The sequence below is a fragment of the Brachyhypopomus gauderio genome, chromosome 5 (genome assembly GCF_052324685.1).
Source record: "Brachyhypopomus gauderio isolate BG-103 chromosome 5, BGAUD_0.2, whole genome shotgun sequence".
Taxonomy (NCBI): Eukaryota; Metazoa; Chordata; class Actinopteri; order Gymnotiformes; family Hypopomidae; genus Brachyhypopomus; species Brachyhypopomus gauderio.
This window is the reverse complement of record NC_135215.1, coordinates 12,697,387-12,711,904: the sequence shown is the minus strand read 5'-3', so window position 1 is coordinate 12,711,904 and position 14,518 is coordinate 12,697,387. Positions and strand designations below refer to the sequence as shown.

The window sequence follows — 14,518 nt, the reverse complement described above, 5'->3', positions numbered from 1 at the left end:
AAACTGAGGTGGAGCATTATCTTGTGATAGATCCCATTATACCGCCAAGGAAGAATGTCAACCTGTGCATGTGCACATGATGTGCTAGGACTGCCAAGAAATGAGTCAAATCGCATATTTGACTATGATAATTGTTTTGCACCCTGAAGAACTAACATCCAGATACAAACTTCTAAAATGGTAATGGCTAACCAACTGAGCATCATAGTGAAGCACAAACAGCAGAAAAGGGCTACAGTGATAAACTTGGCAATCCCATGTGATTGCAACGTTAGGCACAAGGAACATGAAAAAATAATCAAGCGCTGAAAGAAGAGATGGAAAAGATGTGGAAGGTGAAGGAAAGAGTAATGCTGCTGTGTGAGGTACAACAGGGAGGTGCAGGGGGGTACCAGGGGGGTGCAGGGTGTACCAGGGGGGTGCATGGGGGTACCAGGGGGGTGCAGGGTGTACCAGGGGGGTGCAGGGGGGTACCAGGGGCTGCGACTCCAGCAAACCCCAGGAACAACATCCCACAGCTCTATCCAGAGTATTGCAACTGCATTAACATAAAATAATGTTTTTAGAATTTAAATTCATAGCCAGATTATACCATATTATATACATCATACACAGAGTAGCAGGACTCAGAACTAGGGTAATATTATAAAGGGAACAAACCTTCATAAATGTGCAACAAAACCTTTAATGTACACTATGGTCACTTTAATCTTCAGCTTAACACAGCAACAAAAAAAAAGAAAAAGAAAAAAACATTCAAGGGCAAAACTGGTGGGGGTTTTTCTATCACCCTTTACATGGACCACACACTCACTCTCTTTCCTCCCCTCTCTCTCTCTCTCTCTCTCTCTCTCTCTCTCTCTCTCTCTCATACACAGAGGTGTGGGGAGGGGGTAGGAGAAAATCCCAAGAGTCATCAAAGGGGAAAAAAAATTATAGCAGCTGATTTTATTTGCCAATATCTAAAGTTTCTCAACCCACCCATTCATTTTCCACAAGCACACATTAGGGTGTATAAATAAGAGCATCTAGAGACACTTGACCGTAAGCCATTCTCACTCTGAAGATAACCCTGTGGAGGATCTATTCAGCTGATACCATGATCTCTCTACACTGGATACTAGCTCTGACTCTAGCATCTCTGCACTGCCTGACAGCTCGTCACATCTTAACAAAGCAGTCAAATACTTTTACACATTTAAAGAAAGAAGTTAATAAATTGAGCAATTTAAGATGTGTAAGTATCTGAATACCAATCTGGTATTATATACATACTATAGTATATATAGTATATATTATTTACTCATTTACATTCAGATATGTTGTTTTGTGTTAAAACACATTTTTGTCTTACAACAGGAACCACATCAAATACTCTACAAATACTCCGATGCTCCGGTAAGTTCATGCAATATTTTGCAAAACATTTTTTGCTTTGTTTTGCATTGCTTCTTTTTTTCACCTCAATCTTGTTAGTATTTGTGTCAAGCTTGCTAAAGAGAGGTGAGATCAATCACACAGGAAGGTGGTTGTAACAACTGCAGCACACAGCAGGCAGGCAGAGCGAGATCTCACAGCTCATCTCACAAGGAGTATGAATGAGATAGGGAGGCAAGGGGAGCTCACGTTGAGCCATGAAATCCACCCATAAAGAGACGAAGAGTAGCTGAACACACTGAAGTGCAACTTTCGTTCTGAAATCTAACTGGGGTGGTGTGCTTTGCAGCACAGAGTGATGGTTCACCAAACTAGTGCTAATATTTCTAGGCCTTTCTCTTTCTCAGGCTGGATGTGAAAGAGAAGCTCTGCACTGCCTACATCAGCAACTCAATGAAACTGCTAATGAATGCTTTCTTCGGAAAAATAACACACTAGCATACCAATACTGCAGGAGGGCACAATATTTCCTTGTTAATGGTCTGCCTAAGGTCAGTACAATGGGTGCTTTATACTCAGCTATAAATTCCAAATTAAATACTATTAAAGACTATAATTTAGGCTGACTTATACTTTGTTCTGTTTTGCTTTAGGAAAGTCCTACCTGTACATGGACATGTAAGGAGACCAACCAGACAAAAGAATTTTCGAAATTCCTTGAGGACTTGTTGGAGTGGCACCAGAAATCCACTGCTGCCAACTCTTGAAGTTGAAATTCTTGAAGAGGAAAAAAAAAACAAAACAAAAAAAAAACAAGGTTTCTCTGGATGGAGTTGGAGTCAATCACTGAATGCAACTTCCATGAAGACAGTAAAATTCTTTGATAAAAGTTCTCTTTGTTCAAAATGTTTAAAGCACTAGAAATCTAACATAAGCTTTTTTAAGTTGCCCTTGCATATTTATGTATTTATTTTAAATATTTAATTTGTAATTTATATTTAAATTTTCTGAGAAGAAATTAAAACATGAAATCTGAAAACTTGACTTGTATTTTATTGCAATTAATCCCAAAGATTTAAACATTTATGTTTAGGGAAAAAAACAAAACAATACAGCTTTAAATCACCAGTATACGTTCATACATGCAGGTTATCTACCTTGTAGCAGGGGAAGTTCTTAAGAGTGACCTTGTTTCCTTTCTTATTTTCTTCTTCTTCTAATAGTCTGACACTTAGGTGTTCCACTGCAAGGTGGACATCACTGTGAACTCACAAGGGAAGTCCCTAAGTCACATGATGATAGTGTGGTTATAAATGGCTATGACTCTCAGGCATGGAAAGTGAAGTTGTTCACCCACTCTTACCAAAATGTCCATGTTGAACACTTGTGCCTTCCTTTTGTATGCTTTAGCTTTAATCAATGTATTGAGCTCTATGCTATTCTCATATAAGCATCCACTCCAACAGACTCCCAACTAATGATAAAATATTTTATCCTACCATGCTTTTCAACTTTTGGGCAACAAACTTTATTTGTAGTCTTCATTCCTAGTTTCAGTCATTGTAAGTGACGGCAGTCATGTTCCAGGGAAACTGCCATACATGCCTACACAAAGCAAACCGAGTATCTTTTTTGTTTGATTATAAAACTGATATAAAGTCCACTGATTGAAAGTGGCTTTTATTTTGTTCTTTTAGTGGAAATGTATAATGTTCACAGAATGCATAAAGGCTCAAAGCACATCTGTAGCTACCATTTAAACAGCACAGCAATAATCAACTGGTATTTATTAACCTCAGTTCTACAGATGTTTGAGGTTGATTTCTCAAAACTGACACCCACCCATGTTGAACAGGAAATGTTTTCAAGGAAAAGATTTAGTATAGTAAGCTGCATACAATTTCCCACACTCAAGAGATGGAAAGAAAATACGGAAAAATGTTTCCCATATTTTGGATCTAATTAGACTGTGTGGCAGTCATTTTATTCTTTAATGCAACTTTAGTCATTTATCAGACATAAATGGCAGGGTCACTAGGATGGTAGGTGAATTAAAAAATCTAAACAAAAGCAAAAAAGAACAAAAATATTTTGCAAACATGGTTCAGGTGTGATGTATTCTTTCACATTTTGTTTATCTGCTTAATATTTTGATGGGGATTTCCTAGGACCAAGGAAAAAGGGGAAAAGTGCTGAAATGCAGCAACTGTTGGCAGCACACTGCTCAAGTGCATGACTGCTCACAAAGATAACGTAAAATTGTGTGACAATGAAAAAATAAACTTGCATTGTGTGTGCAACAATCACACACTTCAGGTACTATGAGCCCTTCCGACACTTGGTCAAGCACAACTCCACCAGCTCCAAGCATGTACATATAGGATGATGGCTGCATCAGAAATTACATCAAATTTATGATAGTTCTGGGAAATCAATTATATTTGCATTCTGGTCGGCTATAATGCCACGTTAGTGCTTATTATACTGTAATATTTATTCAGGCACATCTCCCCATTAACACCCACTGATAGTAAGCAGGAAGTTGTCAGCTAGCTAACTTAAGTAGCCTGCACCAACATTATGAATTGTGATGTGTAGTGTTGTTTCATAATAGCTTTGTGATCATTTTCCTTTCAGCAGATGCTTAGCCTTTAACTAAACTTCAATGCTTTTTTGCATAATCCCATTGAATATTCAGCACACAATTCTGCATATTCTACTCAATTTTAGGATTCACACGACTTTCTGGCTTGCAGTCTGACAGGAGTGACTAACATAAAACATACATTTACATAAAGCCAGGACATCTTGAGCCTAACAATGCTGAATACACTTCACATACATAAGCCCATCGTTTCCTGACTCAACCTTAATTTATGTGCTTGTCATCTAAGCTGCAAAGCTATTTCACATCTAATTACTCTGACAGATCCACAGATCCAAACCGATATCAACAGAGCGGCTTCCCCGTGACACCTGCACATCAGCAATAACGAAGCTGAATGAAAGCTGCACACCAAGAGTGAAAACACATGGCCCTCTGGGAAAAAAATACATATTGAATACATACAGAAAAAGTAATATATGATCCATAATCTTCAGAGCTACCTGTGTATGCCCAAATTCTCCTTCCCTTGCAAGCATCAAATGGCATCAAATGCATGATTAAGATCGCCGTTTACGCACAGTCTTACATTCACATAAATATTGAAAGCATCTAGTTGCAACCTCACCTTTGACAGGAAGCCCTGAGGTTTCCTGTGTACTACTAGTAACAGGAGGACGCACGCTCGCCTCAGACCCTCACCTTTTGAAAGCAACATCACCACTTCATAACGCAACACCTAACTCACTTTCTATACTGGTGTAAAACAATGTGTTTTGATAAATATAGGCAAAAATTTGAATTAAAGTACATTTCCATCTGAACTTAATATTGAAAAATTTTTAATGATGAAACAATTCCCAAGATTTTTTCCCCTTTATTAGCAAAGTACCTTGGACATGTGGATGTATTCTTCCAAGGTACAAAACATCAGAACTAAAACATTTTACAGCACTAACCAAAACCTTAAACCATTACTGTACACGGCAAGAAAGGCAAGAGTAAAAGCGTTTTTCTGCAAAGCAAATTCTTTTAACTTAACACCCTTGAAAGATTCCATTCAAAATTACGTGAAGAAATCCTTTTTTTAGATCTTTATTCATAAAGAATAAATCCTGTCTATAATCCCAGTAACATCAAATAACATCAAATAATTTGCTTAAAAAAAAGGTTTCCTTCAGATTGAAACATCTCCTCCACCACATTTGCAGGACGAGGACTGTCGTCTGTGGAGTCCATGATCTTACATTGTGAAGTGGTCGCTGACTGGTGGTTTCTCCACCCACTGTCCATAGCCCCTTACGCCCAAGTAAGATTTCAGAACACTCTTTGCCTCTTGGTACGGCTTTGCCATCATCTGGAATTCCAATACACAAACAGCGGAGACCAACAGGAAGTATAATTTATCCTGGATCATCAGTACCTAATCAATTCTTAATCTTATGAGTCATTCATTGACAATGCAAGACAATCGTCCTTTTGGCTTTCCGCAAAACTACTTCTTCAAACTTTAACAGCTTACATTTATCATTTATTACATCATTAAAATGAAAGCAACAACGTACAATTGATGTGTGTGTGCGCAGTGTTGACTGTAAACTTGTGTAGAGGAATGAAGATGTATCTATCTAGTGAGGAGGGAAACTATAAACTCCCCTCCCCACATTTCAGTTTTGCACCCACACTACACAAAATCCATACGGCTGTGCCTTAGGTCCCTTATTATTTTCATACAGCCCCTTGGACATGTATTTTGCAAATATAATGTTGGTTTTCATTTTTGAATGATGGAGTTATATCTGTCAGCTATCAGTTCTCATGAGCTAAAAAAAAAATAATAATAAAAAAAGCATAATTTTACCAGTTCCACTTTTAAACTGGCTTCCAATTTAGGTCTACACTGTTTATGCTTAAAACCCTTTGTCTTTATTCAGGGAAAATGTAAAAAGAAAAAGTAAAACTAAATCAGCATCAGTGAGCTCTGAAGTGCAGTACCTTGGCCTCCCTGTATGAGACAGCAGTGAGCAGCTCTTCTCTCTGGGCCTCTTTAGCTACCAAGTTGAAACGACTCAGCATGGCAGCCTTGCACAAACGACTGGCGAGCGCGGGGCCGCTCTTAAAGGGAGACCTGTTATGTACACACGCACACACACAAACTAAAAAAACAATGCTAAAATACTGAAGAATTTTTAAAAGTCTAACTCTGGTTTAGTTATCAGTTTTTCTATTTTTTGTGCTTTGAAATTAGTCTAAACCAGGGGTGCTCACAGTTTTCAGCTTGCGAGCTACTTATAAGATGACCAAGTCAGAAAGATCTACCGGGGTGGCGGCGAACGTAATTTGTTGAGTGGATTGCAGATTGGCTACCGTGAATGTCAATCAAAATACAACCGTCAGAGCAGATGTGCGATTCATCTACTACTATTTTATGTGACGCGATCTACGCACATTCCTTCGCGATCGACCGACACTTCCTTCGCGATCGACCGGTCGATCGCGATCGACGTAATGAGCACCCCTGGTCTAAACTGTAGATCAACATAGAATGCATGCAGAAATAAGAGCACGCAATCAATAAGCAATTTTTTGCAATTTACTCAGCAAAACAAAAGTTTCAAATCAATATATAATCTCTGTGAAGAAACTGAAACTGCACACCAAGCTATCTACTCCAGCAAGACAAACAACAGTGTATTGTTGTTTGCCAGTACTGCGATCTTATTTATTTGTTTATTTTTGAGCAATAATAATTTCAGTTAATGCAAAATTATATTTGGTGAGACTGAAACGTGGAGGACTTGTGGACACAGGTTAAGATGTATTCAACTAAGATGACAGAAGCACAATACATTTCCATAGTGACCCTGTCTGCTTTGATTATGTCTTTGCTAATCAGTTGAGGGGGAATCAAGTGGGACAGATTCCTAGTTACAAATCACTACAAACACTGCCAGTAAGAACAAAAAGAGGGTTGCAGCCAAAGCATCTGTTGGTCAAAAATGTATATTTCACAATCTGTAATGGACATGATCTAACAAACTCACTCCTCTACGGACTTGCCCTCTAGGCTGTCAACAACCTCGAGCGAAACATCACCCTGGGTCCAGTTGAGACTCAGAGTCCGCTGAGTGCTGTGGACATCTGTGGGCATCACCGGGGGTACCAGGATCATTTGTGGCCGGTACACACAGTAATACATGGGCAGCTTCGAGGTGATGCCATCTACTCTCTGGCAAACTGCAACCTCCATACCACGGGTATCCCCGCAGCTCTCGTCACCTAAAGGCGCACGCCACATGCCAAGAGAAACAGCCACTGAAAACACACATCTGAACACAAGCCATAAGGCATCTGCACCTGGATTGGATTTTTTATCATCAAAAATATACTATGAATTACCATAGGTAATTACTCCATATTGCCAGTCAATTTCCATCTGCCTTACATAATCAGAGATTAAATGACTAACTTCTCTTGTTTTCTACAGAATTGTCCCATGTTCCTACAGGCCTCTTGGAAAAATTACAATGACAGAAAAGGTCTTGCCTGGATACTTTGTGTATGTAACTAGTGTTTGCAAAAACTGTGTGTTTGTGTGCGTGTGTATTTATATGTATACAAATATAAATTTACCATTTGGTCAAAATAGAATCACTTCTGAAAGATGTCAATAAAGGTGAAGAGAATGTACACATCATATAGAACTCTGCTACCTTCACTTAACTCTATAATATCAACATAGTGCCAGATGTTAACTTCTAACAGAGAAACATCTTCTAAAAATGAAGAATTCACTGCAAAATGTACAGCACCCTATAAAGGCACAGCTACCCTGTAATAAATACTAAATAATAAAACGAGTTTCATTCCCAATACTTACCAATGAGAATAGTACTGACATAGACAGGCTCGATGAAGTGACTCAGGAGTGCACCTTGGAAACCCAAAACCTGCCACTGTGTGATCTTGTCAGTGGCCGACATACTGACTACATGAGAACTGCTCGGCTCAAACATAGAGGAGAATACGGAAAACACCTTCCCATCAACCATCACGTGCAGACCAATCTGATTGTTGACTTCCCAAGCTGCGATGGACAAGGGGTTCAGACGTCTAGAGGGAGGGAGAGAAACTTCTTAAAATATTATTGAGTCTATTATACTCATGATAGAATTTCGTGTTCAAGCTACTATTGTAAGTGTTGTACCAACAGTGGACAAAATACAGTAGGAATGAGAAGTGATAAGAGTTCTAGCATAACAGCAGATTCATTTTATCGTTACAAAGGTGGTGTTATCAATATAGGCTTCACTTTCTAATACCATTCATACTGAATGCACAAACAAAGCAAACTACTATAAAGCTGTACAAGAACTGAGTAGCATGAGCATATCTGAAGTATGGTATCTAGGATCTAAGACGTGGGTTAGCGTGTGCGGAATATGCATGCGGATCCGCACAGGTGAGAGGGTATTTGAGCGGCTCCTTTGGGTAGCTGATTCAGATATAGGTGCAGGGTGATGTGAGACTTCAGACTGAGTAGTTTGGTACTCTCATCCTGCTGAAAGATTGATTTCTCCTCCAGAGCACGATTCTTACTGTAGAACAGCAAGAGATGCCTGTACAGATACCTACAACACATCACAAATTAAAAAATAGTTCACTCCTTTGTCATTGACAGCATTTTCCAGCAGTGCAATACAAGATGTAAAGAAAATATTAATGTTAATCTCAAATAACAATCAATATCAAGTTGTCCAAGTGACAAAATCTGAAAAACTTGCTCTATTTTAAGACCCACTATATAATTCTGATTGGAGGAATTATGAGACGAGTACACCATTCAAAAAGAAAACAAGAATGTGTCAACCTCATCAGTGATCTACGAGCGGTGACAACTGCATGAGAGTCATGGAGGACACGCCCATTAGGTGTTAAGCTCTCCTTAGTGTTCCAGCTGCCTGTACCGAGAGCCACTACTTCATACCCTAATGCTGCAGACACAGAGCACAGCGTTAATTCACATGAAAGCATAAGTTAAAGCAACAAAATACATGATATCTTGCAATTGGGAGCTTGTCTTTAAACAAAAATTGTTTAAAGTAGATGTTGTGTTGTCTGGCTTTAACCCCCATAAAAATATGGGATGTCTTCACATCAAAGGACTCTGAGAACTTGGCCACTACTCCCCTCTGTTAACCAGCTGGGGCCCCAGTATATGACGGCACTTATTTATTCAAAAGCTAAATTAATATGTTTGACCCATTAATTATAAGACTTAATTTCCCCCTACACAACACAAGCAATTGTGCTCAACATCACAAAATTTTTTTAGTGTTTGTTAATATCTAAAATCTAATTCTTATATGCAGTTTTAATATATAGCTACTGTTGGATTCTTAGTTAAATAACAAATTGCTCTCAGTCAGTTGAACATGCAAAGCAGATCTTCAGATTAACAAAAGATGGGTGATGGGTTTTGCCAAAGTTAAACTAGTTAATCCTACCTCTTTACCCTGCAAAAATGTCTGATTTATCTTGGGGCATTGCACCCAGTTTTCAGTGGCATTTCAATGGCATGTACTGTTAGATATTCCAAATGGCACACCACAATCATCTTTTGAACGTCCGTGACGTCATGCCATTTTCCATCACCATGTTCTGCTATTAGGGAGGAACCCCAACTACTGACACTGTAGTGTAATGACAAAGACTGGTCATTCTCACATTTACATACATTGCAGAGTAATGTGTCAACAGCGTGTCACACTTTTGAAGACATTCAAAGTGCCCCATATTCGTTAGAGAAAAGACTTATTTGTAGGCCGTGTATAGGCCGTGTATAGGCCGTATCGATAGTCTTCTGGTGAAATACACCAGAAAGGTCATCCGGAAGTCATACTTTGGTATCAACCAAAAAGCCACACTCACAAGAAGCAATATTCTCAAAAAGGTGAGTGTTCTTTTTGTTCAGACTATGACTAAAGCAACAATGACAGGAAGGAAGCATTTAAAACCCTTTCCCCACCACTACTCTGGGTTATCTCTGTTTGATGCAAATGTGATCTTTAGAGTGAGACACTTATATATAATCACACAATAGCCTCTCCGCCAATATCATTTCATTTTTATGACGCTTAACACTCATCTAATGTTAGCTCAAGGAACCCATGTACGCATGTCCTGGACTTATTTCTCAAATATGACACCAGACATAACGTTCACACACATTTCCCAAAGAGCCTCACGTGATTTTGTGCAGCTGTGAGCAAGCAAAACCTGCGTATTCATGTCCGGTTCCAACAGGACAAGTCAAAAGCTTCCCACCAAATTACTGCACTGCTGCATTAAAAAAATAAAAACATTCAATGGATGGATCCAGCTGCAGTGCTGGAACGTTCACTGCAAACATTCATCATGTAGTTTCCTTCCCCACACCGGAGGGTAAAACAAACCCATTACTATTTCAGGGAAGGTGCATGCAAAAAGCAAGTGGTTACCACGATTCTGTGTCTTGTACTAATTTGGGACAGTAAACATTCCAAGCTTTTGTTTTATACTGATCTGAAATGTTGATACACTGACATATGCTCTAGAACTGCCATGGGGTCATACCTTACCTCTGAATTTATATGATTTCTTATTAAAATAACTTTGTTTTTAGTTATTATAGCAGGCACAATATAGCAGTAATAATACTATTTAAAATGCTGCATCATGATTGTTGTGTCACTAACTTTTGAAATGTCCAGGTTTTGACCAGCCGAGTCTTTAGTACTTTATCTGTAGTACATTTAACAACTTGGAATATGACATTGGCAACAACTGTGCTGAATATTATGATGAAAATACAAGGTGCTTTGGGAAACATAAAATGCGACAATGCTGTATCTACATATGAACGTTGGGGTAGATTCACCGCTTTTCCGCCGATTAGGGTAGTTTGTTTTGTAGGTTATATTTACATAGGAATGCAAGTATATATGGAGTCAGTTGGTATGGTGAATGAAAGACCCATGCATAGCCCACTAAGACCACAGTTGCTTTGGACACTATTTAAGTAACACACAATGACAATTATGACGCTAGCTTAGTGTTTTTGGTCAGATAATGTTATTCTAAACACCATGATGGTTGCATCATGTCTGCTGATCTTCATATTTTTTTAACTCAAAACGAGTGTCATTTGCCCGTTACTCTATATATTGGTATTAGACTAATGAAGAAACTCTCAAGACAATACAACATTTGTTGCTGTAAGTAATAAAGAATCACTGTACCAACAAAACAAGATAAACACTGCATGTAACATCGTGATGAAGTAAACCCAGTTCTGATGTGGCCGCAGAAGCTTACGAGACTGAGTGACAAATGCCGCCAGTGTTCCACCACAGCCAGAGAACTCAGGGTAACTGTCCATCAGCTTGGAGAACATCTGCTTAATGGCACTGGGAACCTGGTCTTTAATGGGATTTTTCCTCTCTGAGTCAAACACAATACACAAAGACAAATAAGCCTTTCAAGTATTTGAAGATGAGTCTTCCTGGCCCTTCATTAAAGCTCAGAGCTGACTTGTGATTCTCCAGAGCCATATTAATCCTAAACCTACACTTAAAAGTAATTTATTTTAAATGCTGATTTACCAATTACTACAATAGTCAAAGAACAATTAATTTTTAAAAATAAAATGTACCAATTAAAGCTCTTCCAGGATGGCCCTGTAGAGCTGGGGAGTCTGTCTCCTTCACTGGCAGCGGTGGAGGTCCCACTAACATACAGACATATGGATACATGCATGTATAATCATGTCTAATACAATGACACTATACACATTTTCAGGAAACACAAGGCAAGACATGTATGTAAACAGCATACATCATATACATGGTGATTACTGGTGTTTCACAGTCATTTGGAAATTTGGTTTAATAGAAGCTAAACGTGGTTCCACAAACTTAGCGTTTGTCTTTTCAGAAAGTCTGATTCAAGGTACTATAGTTTTAAACTTGGCATAAAAAATAGAATTTAAAAAATGAATGAAAGAGCTATTCATTCTTATTTTAAATTAATTCTATTTGGACAAAACATCTAATTTTCTTTATATTTTTAAGACAAACAAAAGCTGACAATTATTACTTTGACCTGAAACTAAACTATTGTGATCACAGTGATTAGCTTGATCTCAAAACCAAGAGTGACACACACACACACACACACACACACACACACACACACACACACACACACACACACACACACACACACACACAGTGTGAAATGAAAGACTACTACCAGAAGCATCAGGCAGCACGCCATCATTCTCCAGACTGGGCAGCAGCTCCTCCAGCGCCAACTCAGCAGCTTTGGCTCTGGCTTCTTTCTTATTGTTGCCCATGCCAGTCTTATACTCCACCCCATCAATCACAGCACAGAACGCAAAGTAGAAACCAGTTATGCCTCCTGGTGACACAGTTACACTTCACTTTACAAACACTTCGCATATCGGTAAGGCATTTTTTTCCCAGATGTGTAGTCATGTAGCACTATGTGCTGTATATACAAAATAAATACAAATGAATTACAATACATTTCTCTGCTCGGCTTGTACTTTTTCCATATATAACATGACATGTTAACACACCAATGGGTTTTATGCAAAAATATGCAAAAAGGCAATTACCTGTAGTAACGGTCTCCTTCAATTCCACCTGGAACTGAAGCACCTGTGAAAGCTGGTAAAGCAAAGATACAGCGTGTGTCTTTCCTTGCTTGTACCTGTCTATCAACTCGTTAGGGATGTTTTTCCGTTTGGAACCTGATGGACATAAGAGGGAACACTAGCCAGACGTTCACCTCTGCAAATGTGCAAACACCACCACAAAAACATTTACTCCTAATTCAAATTCTTCTAATAGTGGACTCAACTGATTTTTGCAGTGGAGTTGCAAGCTGGGTGGAGTGGGCTACTGCTGGTGCGGAACTCGGAGGGGGGTTGCAGGGGGAGCGGGGAGAACCCGGGTGGAGCGATCATGTTCTTCTTCAGGATCTGGGCAAAGCTGGTCCCTCTGGACACTCGATACGACCCTCCTCGTCCGATCATCGTGGCGCTACACACATATAGAGCGCTGTAGCAAGCATGGTCTGGGAAACTCGGACGATAAAGATTTGAAACAAGCTAATAACAACCCAATTTTACCTTAAAACGGGTAAAACTAACTGACTAATGGTCAATGGTGACCGTTGGGTTAGTTAACTACTCAAAAAACAATGTCGTTCGTTTGGTTAGCGAGCTACGGCTGTCGCACACTAGCTAGCTTGCTAGTTAGCCGACTAACCTACAATGAAATTACGACCTTATCACTTTTAGTTGTAACCAAATAATTTCCAATAATAATAATAATTGCTTAAAATCCTGAGCATTTGATAAGTACTAGCAAACAACCATCACGCAGTGAAAACACTTAATGTTAACTAGCTTAGCATGACTTTCCTCGTACTATAGCATGCTTTCACTAGCTAGCGTAGCTTTAACTTACTAAGTAAAATAAATTGCTTTAATGCACAGAAGTCTGCAAGACACTTAACTGTAACACATCAGAGAAATTAAATCGGAGATATTGTTACTTACATATGTTTATGAAACCCTTTTTCAGTTGTGTAACAGGAACTCACTTCACTGCTCTACTGACGAGCGATTCTCCTTATTACAATCACGTGTGTGATAGGTGGTGGTGGATAGACAGCGAACAGCCTTCGATCAAAGTATCTTAACTCTCACAACAGCTGTTAGTTACATTGTATTGATCTATCTACGAGTAGTGTGTGTGTGTGTGTGTGTGTATATATATATATATATATATATATATATATATATATATATATATATATATATAATTTACTCATGTACATTCAGATATGTTGTTTTGTGTTAAAACACATTTTGTCTTACAACAGGAACCACATCAAATACTCTACAAATACTGTGTGTGTGTGTGTGTGTGTGTGTGAAAATTAAGAAAATTAAGGTGTATGTGTGATCCCAGGTGAGTCTACTTTAGTAAGATACTATCAGTAAGATACATTACTGCACAGAGATGAGTGTGTTTGATGAGAGTGAAGGCCTCTGTTGTTTAGAGAGCCAATTCTTGGAGCCAGGAAAGAGAACAGTCACGATTCTTGTCTTACTTGGAGGATGGTGTTTCAAACTCAGCTGTGCTTGATGTTCAAAGATGCTTTGACCACTGCTATCAAATAAAGAGACTGATCCATTCTTGGTTTTGTAGGTGACCATCAGGGTTTTAAATCTGATGCGAGAAACAGACTTCTGTAAGCCAGTCCAAAAGTGGAGTAACATTGGTGAACTTTGGAAGACTGAAGACTAGCCATGCTGCTGCATTCAGGATCCATTCAAGGGGCCAGATGGCCTGTAGAGGAAGAGTAGCAAGCCTCAAAGTGCAGCTGTCAATCCTTGAGATGACAAGAGAGCAAACAAGCACCTGATTATACTCCTGACAGAGAAAGGATCAAATCCTTCGC

At 38.9% G+C, this 14,518-nt stretch overlaps 2 protein-coding genes across 4 annotated transcripts; one reads left to right on the top strand and one right to left on the bottom strand.

Moving 5' to 3' along the window:
- Positions 1-1,027: 1,027 nt before the first annotated feature.
- On the top strand, positions 1,028-2,321 carry LOC143513818 (uncharacterized). Its single transcript, XM_077004530.1, has 4 exons — positions 1,028-1,237; positions 1,360-1,398; positions 1,785-1,928; positions 2,031-2,321. Exons 1-4 carry the CDS (start codon positions 1,100-1,102, stop codon positions 2,142-2,144), a joined length of 435 nt encoding a protein of 144 aa, XP_076860645.1. The 5' UTR covers positions 1,028-1,099; the 3' UTR covers positions 2,145-2,321.
- A 2,515-nt stretch (positions 2,322-4,836) lies between these two features.
- adad1 (adenosine deaminase domain containing 1 (testis-specific)) lies at positions 4,837-13,802 on the bottom strand. 3 transcript variants are annotated; one of them, XM_077005781.1, is made up of 12 exons: positions 13,611-13,802; positions 12,908-13,089; positions 12,663-12,797; positions 12,275-12,442; positions 11,676-11,750; positions 11,339-11,464; positions 8,853-8,976; positions 8,443-8,613; positions 7,863-8,095; positions 7,027-7,261; positions 5,978-6,110; positions 4,837-5,339 (listed from the first exon to the last, which is right to left on the bottom strand). In XM_077005781.1, the coding sequence occupies exons 2-12, from the start codon at positions 13,080-13,082 to the stop codon at positions 5,226-5,228; spliced, it is 1,689 nt and encodes a 562-aa protein (XP_076861896.1). In that variant the 5' UTR covers positions 13,083-13,089; positions 13,611-13,802; the 3' UTR covers positions 4,837-5,225. The 3 variants fall into 3 exon arrangements, with proteins under 3 accessions (XP_076861896.1, XP_076861898.1, XP_076861899.1); XM_077005783.1 differs by lacking the exon at positions 13,611-13,802 and adding an exon at positions 13,519-13,571; XM_077005784.1 differs by lacking the exon at positions 13,611-13,802 and adding an exon at positions 13,179-13,307.
- Between the last annotated feature and the right edge of the window lie 716 nt (positions 13,803-14,518).